The 13,183-nt window shown below is 42.4% G+C and overlaps 2 protein-coding genes across 2 annotated transcripts in view; both read left to right on the forward strand.

Annotated features, from left to right (window-relative positions):
* Window positions 1-5,568: 5,568 nt before the first annotated feature.
* On the forward strand, window positions 5,569-7,528 carry LOC102008186 (gamma-crystallin B). Its single transcript, XM_005396970.2, has 3 exons — window positions 5,569-5,577; window positions 5,669-5,911; window positions 7,253-7,528. Exons 1-3 carry the CDS (start codon window positions 5,569-5,571, stop codon window positions 7,526-7,528), a joined length of 528 nt encoding a protein of 175 aa, XP_005397027.1.
* Window positions 7,529-12,940: 5,412 nt separating this feature from the next.
* The window catches only part of LOC102026505 (gamma-crystallin C), a 1,734-nt gene continuing 1,491 nt past the window's right edge, over window positions 12,941-13,183 (forward strand). The window contains exons 1-2 of the mRNA XM_005397113.1: window positions 12,941-12,974; window positions 13,074-13,175. Of these exons, the coding sequence (XP_005397170.1) occupies window positions 12,966-12,974; window positions 13,074-13,175 (111 nt within the window). The 5' untranslated portion in view covers window positions 12,941-12,965. The remainder of the gene's footprint in view (window positions 12,975-13,073; window positions 13,176-13,183) is intronic.

The following is a 13,183-nucleotide window of genomic DNA, read 5'->3' on the forward strand; positions in this document are numbered from 1 at the left end:
TGGACCACCAGCAATTCCATGACCACATCTGCTCTGAATGCACAGTCTTCACATATGCTCCTCCTTCGTCTGGAACCTTGGTTAAGAACACACAGACACATCATCATCATTTGTGATTTCAAAATTACCAAAGCAGAAAAACCTATGGTAAATCAAAGTGTTCCAATACTGTGTGTGAAAGTATTCATTAATCATATTTAGTCTCTAAATTATAAGCAAAAGTATAGGCACTGTGATAGCAAGGCCCATATTACTAATTATGTACGAAGGATATTAATAATATTCTCTCTAGCATTTTTTAAAGTATTGACAAGATCAAAATTTGAATAAGGCTTCCCTGAGTCCTTTGCTTGACTAGGTCTAATTGGTTTTCCTGGAATTCAGTTTGAGTAAAAAATTCTTCTAAGTTGGTTAGTAAATATCTCCCAACCATGGTTACCTGAGCACCCTGGCCTGTCTTCACCAATACTCTTATCAAATCAGTTTAGGTCAGAAACCTTTTACCCTCAATGTTTCCTCTTAGTAATTTTCCATCCACTGACTTGCATGCTGCTCCATGGTTATAAATCTCCCCTTGTCTGTGTTGGTATTGGAATTGAGTCCAATCTCTCTTCCCAACCAAACAAAAAACAAAAAACCATTCCAGTGATCTCTATATTTTAAAAGCCCATTTTTTGGGTGGGACTGTAGCCAAGCAGGTGCCCAAGAAGCCATGCAGCACAGAACGCCAGCCTTTGGGCTGGACCCTAGCTGCTGGGCTGCCTGCATCCAGGAAGCTGCGTGGCGGGGAGCGCTGGCCTTTGGGGTAGACCCGAGCCATGCAGGCGCCCAGAAGGCAGGCAGCCAGTGCTCAGGAAGCTGCACAGCAGCATGCAGTGGCACGCGCCAGCCCTCAAGCCATCCACTGCCATATGATCAAGAACTATCATGGCACAGAGAAGCAATGACACAATTGGCCTGCCACGCACTGGCCATGGAGGCCTTCCCAGGGACATGTGTGAATCATCCTGACATGGAGAAGCCCCTAGGAATATATGCCACACAATGGGTTGCTCTTGCCCCTGCCGCTGAGAACCAGAAAGGTCCAGAGTCAGTGGAGGAGCAGCTGCTGAACAAGGACTCCGAGAACATGAGAATACAGACTATGCCCAAAGACTCAAAGGTCTAGTTGATTGGGGTCACGAGAGCCACTCAGAAGCTGAAAACCAAGAGGACCTTGCACAATACCTGGGGAGACCCCCTTCAAGCCATTCATCCCCTGACAGTACAGGCTGTGGTGGAGGAGCACATGGAGCTCCAGAGAGGTCTACACCAAGATTCCTGCTGCCTGTGCTGACAGTTGGGGAGAGGATACTAAGTGGTTGCAGGGTCCCAATGCACTGGGAGGCTCAAGAGAAAAAGCTACAAAAAATGGCTTTCACCCCAGATGGCTCACTTGAGATGTTAGTAAGATTTGCCTCCTCAGTATTCTATAGCTGTGACAAGGAGGAGGCCAAGGAGAGAAAACAAAGAGACCAAGAAAGAGCAGCTGCTTTTGCTGCAGCACTAAGAGAAACAGACCCTAAGTCTGATTCTCAGGGCCCCAAGAAGAACTCGAAAACTACATTCATCTGCTATCACTGTTAAAAGCCAGGCCACCTCAAGAGGAACTGCCCTAAGAGGCCCCATGGGCCATGCCCTGAATGCAAAGGTGACCACTGGAGATCAGTCTGCCCTCTGCAGCAGAGGCCCCAGAGCTCAGACCCATCCTACCAGTTAGTCTAACAGGAATGAGGGGGCCTGAGGCATACTCTGCCTTCTCCCTCTGGCCAGACTGTCATCTCCATGGAGGAGCCCTGGGTAACCATGACTATAGAGAAAAAAGAAAACAGCCTGTTTCTAGACACAGGTGCAAGTCTCTCAATCCTTCTTTTCATTCCTGGCCTTCCTTCTAGCTGTCACACCTCAGTGAAAGGAGTCACTGGTGAGGAGGTAATATGCTATTTTTCACAACCCTTAGGCTGTAACTACTTGTTAGATCTTTCTTGGTTATCTCTGTCTTCCTGAGAAACCACTTTGAAGATACCACCATGTCTTACAACAGCCATTGATATTTTCGTACTAATCTGTCCATAATTCTGTAATGTTTGTATTGTTCCTATGCTATTTTGTAAATGGATGTATGTTTATTACTATGTGTTTCCTACAACAACCATTGAGAATAGTCAATGAACATTCAATTGGTCACTCATGTATAGCTCTATTTATTTTCTTTAGAACCACTTTGAAGATACCAAAGTATAGTACAACAACCATTGATAATAACCTACCACTTTTGTCTGTAACTCACTATTATTTGTCTATTTGTTTTCCTGAGAAACGATCTTGTAGATAACAATATGTAAAACAACAACCATTGATAATTTCCTACCACTTTGTCTGTAATTCGGTAAGCCCCCTATTACTATATTATCCTGCTTTTACTCTTTAAAATAATAAAATAAATAAATAAATAAAAGCTCTCTTTCTACAAAGTCTACCTTATCATCTTAACAAATATTGACAATTTTTTCCTTAACAAAATGTATGATAATTTGAGGGGATCATTGGTATACTTTGCAATTTGTCCTGTGCTTTTGAATCAGTTACTTTACTTCATTTTCATCATCATTCCTGTGAAGAAACTGAGGCTTAGAGAAGTTAAAGGACTTTCCAAAATTTACACAAGAAGTAACAGAAAATGCAGAAGTGTGTGTATGGATGGATGTAGCTATTGCTCCCTCGAATGTGCTTCCCACAAAATAGTGCCCCTTCAGCAATTTCACAGGGTTGTTAATATTGTGATAACACAAACAAACTTTAGAAGAAGCAGTGTGAAAGCAAGTTCATGGGATAGGCAGGGTGACTGGTTACAGGTGGTACCATTTACAAGGGCAGGCTCTTCCACCAAGCCAATGGTTCAGGCCCAGAAAGCATCATCACTGGTTCTGATAGAATTGGTCAGAGGGGTTGAAGGGAGGAGAGAGGAAAAGAAAAATAAAAGAAGAAAAAGAAGTGACATACATCATGTACAGGTACAAATTCCCTATGATGAATGTTACCTTTATGTATATCTAAAATATACCAATGAAATAAAAAATAAATAAAGAATTGACCATATCTTGACCTTGCATCCCTGATCCTTATCTTTCTTTCACAGGGTTATGATCTCTGTATGTATTAGAACCAGAGATTGGATGAATTTATGTGATCTATAAGATATTTCTCCAGCTGGGCATGGTGGTGCACACCTGTACCCCAACACTTGGGAGGCTGAGGGAGGAGGATCGCTATGAGTTTGAGGTCAGCCTGGGCTACATAGTGACTTCAAGGGCCAGCCTGAACTACACAGAGAAATTGTCTCAAAAACAAAAACAAAAAAAGAAACAAGAAAATAATTCTCCAGGGTCATAAATCCATTAAACCTTATGCTACAGATAAAAATCAGAATGAGTTTAAGTCAGATTAATACTCAGTGATATTTTGTCATCCCCTAACACTTACCTATGAATGACACTGATCATATTAAGTCTTAGTTTGGTCTATTTAAGGGTTAGACCTTTCAGCATATGCAAATGGTACTTTAATTTTTTAGTGAATCCATCAGAGGACTTTCTTCAGTCCTTGGTAGGCTTCAAACAAGGGTATGGTTGAGAGTTTAGATGATTTTTATTCAGGGTCTTTCTTCACCAAAAAATAACTTTTTATGAAAGGGCTACACCTGATTACACCTGGTAATCCACTCTGTGTTGGAAAAAAAAGTAGCTTGAGATCAGGACAGATACAGAATCATGGAGAAGTGGTAAGTGGCTTGGTTGGTTGGTCCAGGGTTGGAAAGGGGAAAGACTGGAAGAATAGACAAGAAGGTCTGGGGTAGAGACGTGTATGGAGATACAAGAGTGGTCACGGAGTATGTAGACAATTATATCTCACACTAATGCTTATCATAGGACACCATGGAAGTGACACTAAATAATCAAGTAGACAGAATGACTTGGTCACTTGATACTGGCCAGCCTCTGCTATCAGTCACCCTAATACTGGCACATGAACTCATGAATAGAGTGTTCATTGTGCCAAAGATGAAGCCTATGTTAATACAGCTACTACCACTGGAGGATGACTACTCTACCAGTAAGACAGATCAACTCGGTCCCATTAGGGCCCCGTCCCTTGAGGAGACCAACCAGCCACTTGATGGTTAGCTGAACACCTGGATCCCTTCTACCTTGGGAGGGACAATGACCCATCCTTACTGGGTTTACCTTTCTGGCCCTGAAAACTCTGGGTCAGTAAACCTAGTACATTCTAACATAAGTAAAATATGTTTATAAATAGTAACCCTATTTTCCAAAACAAAGACAATTCATGGAAAGACTGGCATTGTTTAATGTTTTTTGCAAAGTACTTTAATGTCACATGGGCTCTGGAAAAATCCCACTGCACATTCATGAAAGAATATGAATAAAAAAGGCAAAAAAAAAAAAATCTTAGAATTACTTTGAAAACTGCCTTAATTATATGAACACTTTAAAATTGTCTCAGGGACCCCAGGGGTCCCCACACCACACTACCAGAAAGCCCTGCAGTGTGGCCTGGATACTGTCTAACATCTCAAGTCTGAGAAAGTGGGCAGTGTGGTGCCTGGAGGGCTTCTGCATTACTCCTTGCACTGCCCAAATCGCCCTCCCCAGGGAGAAAGGATCCCCACAGAGAAGAGGAAGGCCATAGGAGGTCTGAAGGACAAGGATTCCAAAGAGCAGGGAGAGTTGTGGGCAGCCACTAACAGCAGGGAGGACTTAGGGCCGGAAGGAATAGGGAAAGAGAGGAAGACACATACACCTGCCTGCTGAGCCTCCATCAGAGCTAAACACTGAGGCCTACTGTGTGCAGAACCTCAGCTCCAGGGCTCAGGGGCAGACGAGGACAAGACAGACTCCCAGGTCCCCAGAAGCCTAACAACCCCACTCCAGTGACAATTCCACTCGAGGTTCCCTCCCAAGCAACGACAATGATGATCATAGACTCCTAAATTCAAGCTAAGCTTTATGCTTTGCAAAGCACTTTCACAGATTATTTTTCCTGATTCTTCCTTCCTTAAATTTTCTTATTATTTAAGTTCTGGTTTTTTAAAAGTTAAAAACAAACAAACAAATAAAGCACTCGTCCCTGAGTGGAATACGTTGAAGTTTACTTACCTTTGAGAAGTCAATTAGCAGAGTAAGCTATAAAATAAAAGCATGGGGATAGAGTTTCGCTCACCCTTTTGCTCAACTAAATGGGTAAAGAGTCTTTTCACTTTGGTGGCAACAACAGCTTTAGTGAATCAGAGCAACCCGAACCTACCAGAAAGAATGAGAGTAAACCATTCAGCCAACCCCAGTGACCAGCGGGAGGGAGAGCGGGCAGCTTGCAAATCCCCTTACTCACTGGAATGGGCCCTTTTGTGCGATTTCCTGTGGAGGCAGCAATCAGGGCTGCTATATATACAGCGGCGTTCCCCTAGGGCCACACAGCACCGAGAGGACCTCCGCAGCTGCTCTCTCCAAAATGGGAAAGGTAAGTCTTGGGTATCTGAGGTTCAGTCTTTACCCTGCTGCAGCATCCTCGCTGGGGAAAACCGCTCATGCCTCTGCGTCTTCCTTTGCAGATCACTTTCTACGAGGACCGGGGCTTCCAGGGCCGCTGCTACGAATGCAGCACCGACTGCCCCAACCTGCAGCCCTACTTTAGCCGCTGCAACTCCATCCGCGTGGACAGCGGCTGCTGGATGCTCTATGAGCGCCCCAACTACCAAGGCTACCAGTACTTCCTGCGGCGCGGCGACTACCCCGACTACCAGCAGTGGATGGGCCTCAGCGACTCTATCCGCTCCTGCCGCCTCCTCCCGCAAGTAAGTGTGGCTCTGTACGGTCACTGGTCTCTACAAATAAAATCTACTTAAACGGGGCTCTTAATGGGGCTGGGACTGGGGCTATAGCTCAGGGATAGAACGCATGCTTAATTATTTAAGGCCCTGGATTCTAGCCCCAGCACCAAAAACAAATAAACACATTATTTTAAACCAAATAGTTCAACTAGCAAGCAGGGTGGGGGTGGGAGCCACACCGTTTAGAAAGGTCTCTCCGATGGGAACCATTTGTGAACGCTGTAGTGTTTTTTTAAAAATCATGTTCTTTGTGAACACTGTAGTGTTTTTTTAAAAATCATGTTCCTATATTTTGCCTTTTAAATGTAGTTTTAAAAATAAAGGGAACAAAGACTGATTAAGAAAAAGTAGTGTACAGGAGAGAGACTGAATTTGCTATCTGTTCAAGATATAATTTCTTAGAAGTGTTCATTCCAAGCCATGTCAAGTCAGAAATCCAGTCTCTCAAAATCTGTGAATTGGGGACTGCTTAGTTAAGCAGTCCTCTTGGCTTGCTTGGCCTTACTCTTCTATTTGTTTCTTCTTCCTAGGGAAGATAGGTCCGTATCTTCTGCTTTCACTTAGCAATATAAATTATAGGAAAGGCCAAATTCAACACTAAAGTTTGAGAGTCGGTATTTTCGGGAGTGATTCAAGAGTTCATAGAAGAGTGGAATGTTAGATGCACGAGATACAGTGTCATCGAAACAGAGCTTTAACAAAGGTGATTTTTGGTGCTCAGGGAAATGACTTCATTGAGAATAGAAGGTCAGGAAGGAAGTTGAAGAATTGGATGGGTCGAGATCTGCCCTGAAACTAAAGCTTGAAAACAAAGAAAAGAGAAATATATCATCTTATTTAATCACAAAAATTTACTAATCCTAGGCTCCATATCATACATGAAAACCAATAGTGAATCTTACAGAAAATAGTTAACTATTGATGCTTCTTTTTAATAACTGCAGTGTATCCAATGATATCTACCTTTCTAAAGACTCCTACTTTTCTCCTTTGAGAAGGGCTCTCTCAAATAACAAGCACTAACCAGATGTGATAAATTTTATTTTAAGCACATTTTAATTCCCAGGGACCAGAGATTGGTAGATGGAAATTGATGAGCTGCTAAACTCTTCCTTGCTTTGCCTATGAAGCGCTAAATTCACTAGCAGTGAGAGACTAGAGTAGGATGGCTCCTAAACTGCAACATGGAAGCAAACTTCAACTCAGGGAAATTCTGGGCAAGTGTGACCAGGGAGGCGCATGGGCTAGAACTTTAGTTTCTCTCTGTTTTTGACATTTTCTTTTTCTTTTCTATCTCCACTCTAGCACTCTGGCACTTTCAGAATAAGGATCTATGAGAGAGATGACTTCAGAGGCCAGATGTCAGAGATCACAGATGATTGTCCTTCCCTTCAGGACCGCTTCCACCTCAATGAGATCCACTCCCTCAATGTGCTGGAGGGCTGCTGGATCCTCTATGAGATGCCCAGCTACAGGGGGAGACAGTACCTGCTGAGGCCAGGAGAGTATAGAAGATACCTTGACTGGGGGGCCGCGAATGCCAAAGCTGGTTCTTTCAGAAGAGTTATGGATTTTTACTGAAGTTCTTTCCATTCTCTACTTTTCTCCTTTAAAATCTAATAAAATACGTAGCTTGTGATTCTGGCACTAATAGAGTCCCGTGGTTCTTTTAATCTATTAAGTAGTCATAAACAATAATAGCACTAGGCCAAACACAGCATGTTTTTGAAATGGGCAGCAACCTCTTATAAGGGGAATAATGTACAGAATATTTCCATCGGGGTTGGGGATTTAGCTCAGTGCTAGAACGCTTGCCTAGCAAGATGGAATCCCTGGGTTCGGTCCTCAGCAACAAAAACAAAAACAAAAACCTATCTAAAAATCAAAATATCCAAAAAAGAACATTTCCATCACTTTTTTTTTTTGGTACCAGAAATCAAACTCATGACCTCATGCTTGCCAGGCACGTGCTGTGCCGCTGAGCTACATCCCTTCCATCACTTTTCTAATGAGCAAGTCATGTAGACTTAACAAAAACTTCAATTAGCACAAAGCTAGCTGTGGTTGTCTATGCAGGATGTATCAGGGGCTACAATGCTGAATCCATACTGACTGAAGCAGCTCAAGTTATCCCTACATGTTATCCCCACTGACTATCCTGACCAGTGTTAGCGGATGAGGGAAATCATTCTCAGTAGCCAAGCTCTTACTTTAGCTCCATAAGGAAACAAACAAGCAGGTCTCATTTGTTGCATTCTGTATCCTTCTGACAGCCACTATCTCTTTCCTCCCAGTTTAATTTCCAATACTTTATTCCTTGATGAGATTTCCAATCTTAATATCCAATCTCTGTTTGTTTACTGTATGAGCTTTGTAGAAGATTTCAAGGCATGTACAAAACCACATACCCATAAGAAAACTCAGTCTTACATCATTTTAGTAGAAAGTAAATAAATGTATTCTGACTTAAACATAGAAAATAATGATAAATGGAAAATAAGGAATCTCAACTTTCTGGAGAAGTCTATATAATTGTGCATCTGTTTCCCTTAGTTTTCCAAGATTGATTAAAGCTTCTAGTAAAAATATGATATAATAAGTTAAAAATAAGTGGATGAAGAAATTGGGTCAGAAGAAAATCAAGAATAGGAGAGATGAGATGAAACCATAGTGAAGATCAAGCTCAAATTGTAGGCTGGAAGGTGCTATGTTAGCTGTAGACACCCAAATTTTGATCCAGCAGTCATAGAAGACAGGAAAACAAAATCAGTTTCACGAGTCACAGAGTCTATAAGACAAATAAATTAGTCGTCAAGGAAATCCTATATATTCCTAGTATTAAAACCTAAAAGTAGGGGCTGGGGATTTAGCTCAGCGGCAAAAGCGCCTGCCTGGCAAGCGCAAGGTCGTGAGTTCAGTTCCTGGTACCGGAGAAAAACCAAAAAAAAAACAAAAACAAAAAAAATAAAACCTAAAAGTAGACTTTCCTGTGGATACTGGTTAAAAGACTGCTGAATAAACAATGTCCCCAAAAACATCCTGCAGTAAGTGAATAAAGTTTTGGGGGCTGTTTCTGGTAAAGTTCACCACTGAAACTGATAATTTCAAGTCAAAATTCATTGCATTCCCCACCCTTTGAGATTCTAACAAGCTGGCTCAAATCTCATCCCACATGGGTGAGAGCTTTGTGAATCCACTTCTTCCAACAGATAAATAGCCCCATGTCTCTTGTAATTCTGGAGAAGGAATGAGTGGTTTGTGCTTTTCTCAGCAGCCCTCCACCCTGCACCCCTGCCTTGTCATTGGATTGGTCATCTCACCCTCCCACAAGTGCTGCCCTGACAGGGCGCCATACTGACACTGAACTCTTTTCCCTGAACCATCATAAAACATTGGTGGGCACAGCTGGCTTTATAACAGAGGTTCTGGAGGCACAGGTACAAGATTATCAGAAGACAGTTATACTGAATTTCACATTAAATGGCACTGCTTTGTGTGGTCTATAGGTTTGGCCTCCGCTGAGTGGCCTGCAAGCCTTCCCTGCTTTGTTCCTCTCTCCTCAGTGCATTCATATCTATACACACAAGGATGTTCATTTTCTACAAAGTCTGCTTTAATCCTGTGTCTTCAGGGCCTTCATATCCAGTGCTTACATGGCTTGTACACAGAGTGAACATATAACCTGTTCCTTAAACCAAGTCTTTAAGACTTAAAAACCAAGTTTTTAAGAGTGAAAAGATGTCTTATTAATAATCATACTGGAACAGGAAGCCTGAACCAGGATTTTTCTAAGAAAACTGTGGCACATGGTCAGCAATTGCATACAAATACATACAGGTTCCTCTCCTAGAAAATAAATTCGCAGATTACTTTGTGTTAACTGCTCCTAAGTCCCAAGTATAACCTTTATACTCCCAACACTGATGTTGGCTTCCTGGAGAAATTAACCAGAGTCCACTATTTGCCAATAAAGCATCAAATATAAATTAGAAAACTAAATCTTTCTGGGGTGCTGAATTTTACACTATTCACTGAGTAGGTATAAAATTAAACTTCAGGAATAGAAGTTATCCTGAAATACCTGAACAGAAAACACAAAAATTAAGAGTTCCTGGAGCTCTTTGATGGAGACTTTATTCTTGAAAACTGCTTGTTCCCATCCCCGAAATAGAGGCAAAGGGAAAGGTATCCTTCCCTAATCCCAATATAAAGAACAAGTCACTAGTACAGAGTGGCCTCTGCTTATTTAACCAGGCACGTATTTGATACAAATTCTGCATTCATTGCGAAGAAGAAGAAAGGTAGTAAAATCAACTGTTGGCTGGACCTTAGACACTATCAAAACTCTGAGACTGCCCCACTGCTGTTGGAACATTAATTTGTCATTTCAAAAGACATAAATATTATACCATTAAAATTACTAAGGAGTGCATGGTTTAGGAGACAACACAACATTCAAGATTTCTCCCGTTCCCTTATTCATCTCCACTGTTATACAGGGTGAAATTAATCAAGCACAGGGTGTTTATGTCATCCTGTACACTGAAGTTTGCAGTGAGAGCCTTTGATGTGAGTGTGGATGCCGGTGTGGGCTGAGCATTTGAAAAGGCCCGAGGGACTCTTGCAACGAAGAATTTCAGATTAGATGACAATATTCATTCATCTCCCAAGCATTTGGGCAGTAAGTTTTATTTACCAATCCATTTTGCTAATTATTGAGGATGCCAAAATAAAAATGGGGCTCCCCATATCTATTCCAAAGGACTGCAGTCTAACCAAAATAGAGAAGTGACAGTTACCACTACAGTGGTATTAACAGGATGCTTGAGAAAGCAAGGGACAATGTTAAGTTCAATTTAGAAGGTTAGGAAAGGATCTAAAAATTCTTTACAGTGGAACTGATGCTTGAGCTGAGGCTTGAAGGAAAGTTGAAAAGTAGAGAAAAACCAGAGTCATGTGAAATTAACATCATGCATTTGGGAAAGGACAGTGTGGTTCTGAGTGACAGATCGTATAACAACAGACATGTGTCTCATGTGCCGGGCTAAGGGATTGGTGTTTGGTGCCAAACCAGTGTCAGGCAATGGAGTGCGCCGAGCAGATGAGCCCATTCTCATCACCCCAGCATGCTGGCAGCGGGCAGTGTGGATGAAGGCAAGACCGGGCAGGATAGGGGGCTGACGAAAGTCCAGCTGAGATATGAAGAGACCCCCTAAGTAAGGCAGTAAGCGGTATGGAGGGGAACAAAGATAAGGAGAAAGATTCTGAAAAGACTGCCATTCTGAGATGAGACTAAAGTTCTGTAAAGGGCATTTCCTCTTTTCAACTTTGAATCTGCAATATCTTCTTGCCTATTTAATCTCATAAAAGGCCATATACACAATGAAACTGGAGTAGATGTGTTTTTCAACATTTAGTCTAAGAATTATTTGGTGCTGGTTAAAAATGCAAATGCCAGGAGTTCATTCTTAATTCAATGATGTAGAATCTTGAGGGAGAGTAGGGACTGGTAGTTTTGATTTTTAACAAGGAAGGTGATGTTTATGCCTGCTGGAACTTGAAAAACACTAGATAATTTCTCAAGTTCCTTCCAAGCCTGACTTTTTCTTAAACCACCAAATGGCTTTGTAGAGGATAAAATCTTCAGGAATTTTGAAATATTACTGTGTTCATTTATGCCAAGTATGTGCCAAATGCATTATAAATATTGTCCCATGTATTCCCACCAATGTCCTTCAGTTAGACACCACCTGGAACATACCTCATTAAACAAATTAGGTTTATGACTTGCTCCACACAACACAGGAAAACAAGGATACAGCTGCAATTAATTTAAAAAAAAAAACAAAAAAACTTTTTTTTTAGGAGTAGCAGCCAATACTTTCAGCTGAGGAAAGAGAGTATTTGGTATTTTTTGGATGGCACATGAACTTTGTGTTTGCCTGTGCTTAGACAAAAATGGTGAAATGGGCTTATTTTATCTCATTGTATCACAGTCTCAGAGGACTCTTGCAAGATTATTTATGTCTAACAGGGGAATAAAATGGCTAGTTGGAAGTGCCAGACCAGCGTTACAGCACCTCTCTCTCTCTCTCTCTCTCTCTCTCTCTCTCTCTCTCTCTTCCTCCCTCCCTCTCTCTCCCACCCCCATTATCATCATCCTATCTCCTGCAAGCTCCCTGTGCTATGAGAAATTGTGCCACATCCCTGGAGCTACACAGGTGGGCTGAGTTCAGACAGGCTGAGCCCAAAGCTTACACTCCTGCCCAGGAAACTTTAGGGCCTCCTCAGACCCCTTTGGAAAAGAAGAAACAATCCACAAAGCAATGTACTTCACAGTACTGGGCTCCAGAACCACAGAAATCTTCCCCTTGGTTCTCACAGAGGTGGGCTTTGAGGGGCTGACCTCAAGTTACATACAGTGCACCCACCAAAGAGGAAGTTAAGAGCTAGGTCTAAAGCGTCGGATCAGCACAGTCAAAAGTAGCCAAGATCAGAATCTAGATTTGTGTGCTGGCCTGGACTGGCAAATCTTGTAAAAGAAAGACAAAAAATAAGATAGATTGGGCTCTCTCATCCAGGGAAACTATTAGTCAGTACCTGTAGCATTCTATCTCAGAATTCTAGCCTCCTAGAATTCTAGAGGCATTTCTATAAAGGGGTAGTCTTTTTCCCAGAAGATTCAGGAGGTATAATGGAATCCTGGTGTAGAGGTGACTTTCAGGTCAAAAGTTCAGACTGATGTGCTGATAAATTTAGAAAACACTAAGAATCCAAATAAAAGCAACAGAGAGCAGCACATATGGGGCAGCATTAGAATATACCAGAGAATGAAGGCAAATCTACAATCACTGCCACTGAATGCAGCACGTAAAAGGGATCCATAAAATCCCCTTACTCACCCCTGCGGGCCCCTTTTGTGTTGTTCCTGCCAACGCAGCAGCGCCCGGGCTATATAGACCCGCTGCGGCTGGCCGGCTGCACCACACTGAGCTTGCACCGTCCGTGTCAACAGGCCATGGGAAAGGTGAGCGGGGGACAGGCTAAGGAAAGGGAAGCGGAGGAAGCTTTTGCAAGAATCGACTGGGAGCAAATAATTTCATGCGGAATTCTTCTTCCTTTGCAGATCACTTTCTACGAAGACCGGGGCTTCCAGGGCCGCTGCTACGAATGCAGCACCGACTGCCCCAACCTGCAGCCCTACTTCAGCCGCTGCAACTCCATCCGCGTGGACAG

The sequence above is a fragment of the Chinchilla lanigera genome, unplaced genomic scaffold (genome assembly GCF_000276665.1).
Source record: "Chinchilla lanigera isolate Chin_1 unplaced genomic scaffold, ChiLan1.0 scaffold00056, whole genome shotgun sequence".
In the NCBI taxonomy this organism is placed as follows: Eukaryota; Metazoa; Chordata; class Mammalia; order Rodentia; family Chinchillidae; genus Chinchilla; species Chinchilla lanigera.

Bases quoted from the DNA above. Each gene is read 5' to 3' on its own strand.
- LOC102008186 (XM_005396970.2), top strand. The intron at 5,912-7,252 runs GTAAGTGTGGCT...TCTCCACTCTAG, and splicing joins CCTGCCGCCTCCTCCCGCAA to CACTCTGGCACTTTCAGAAT.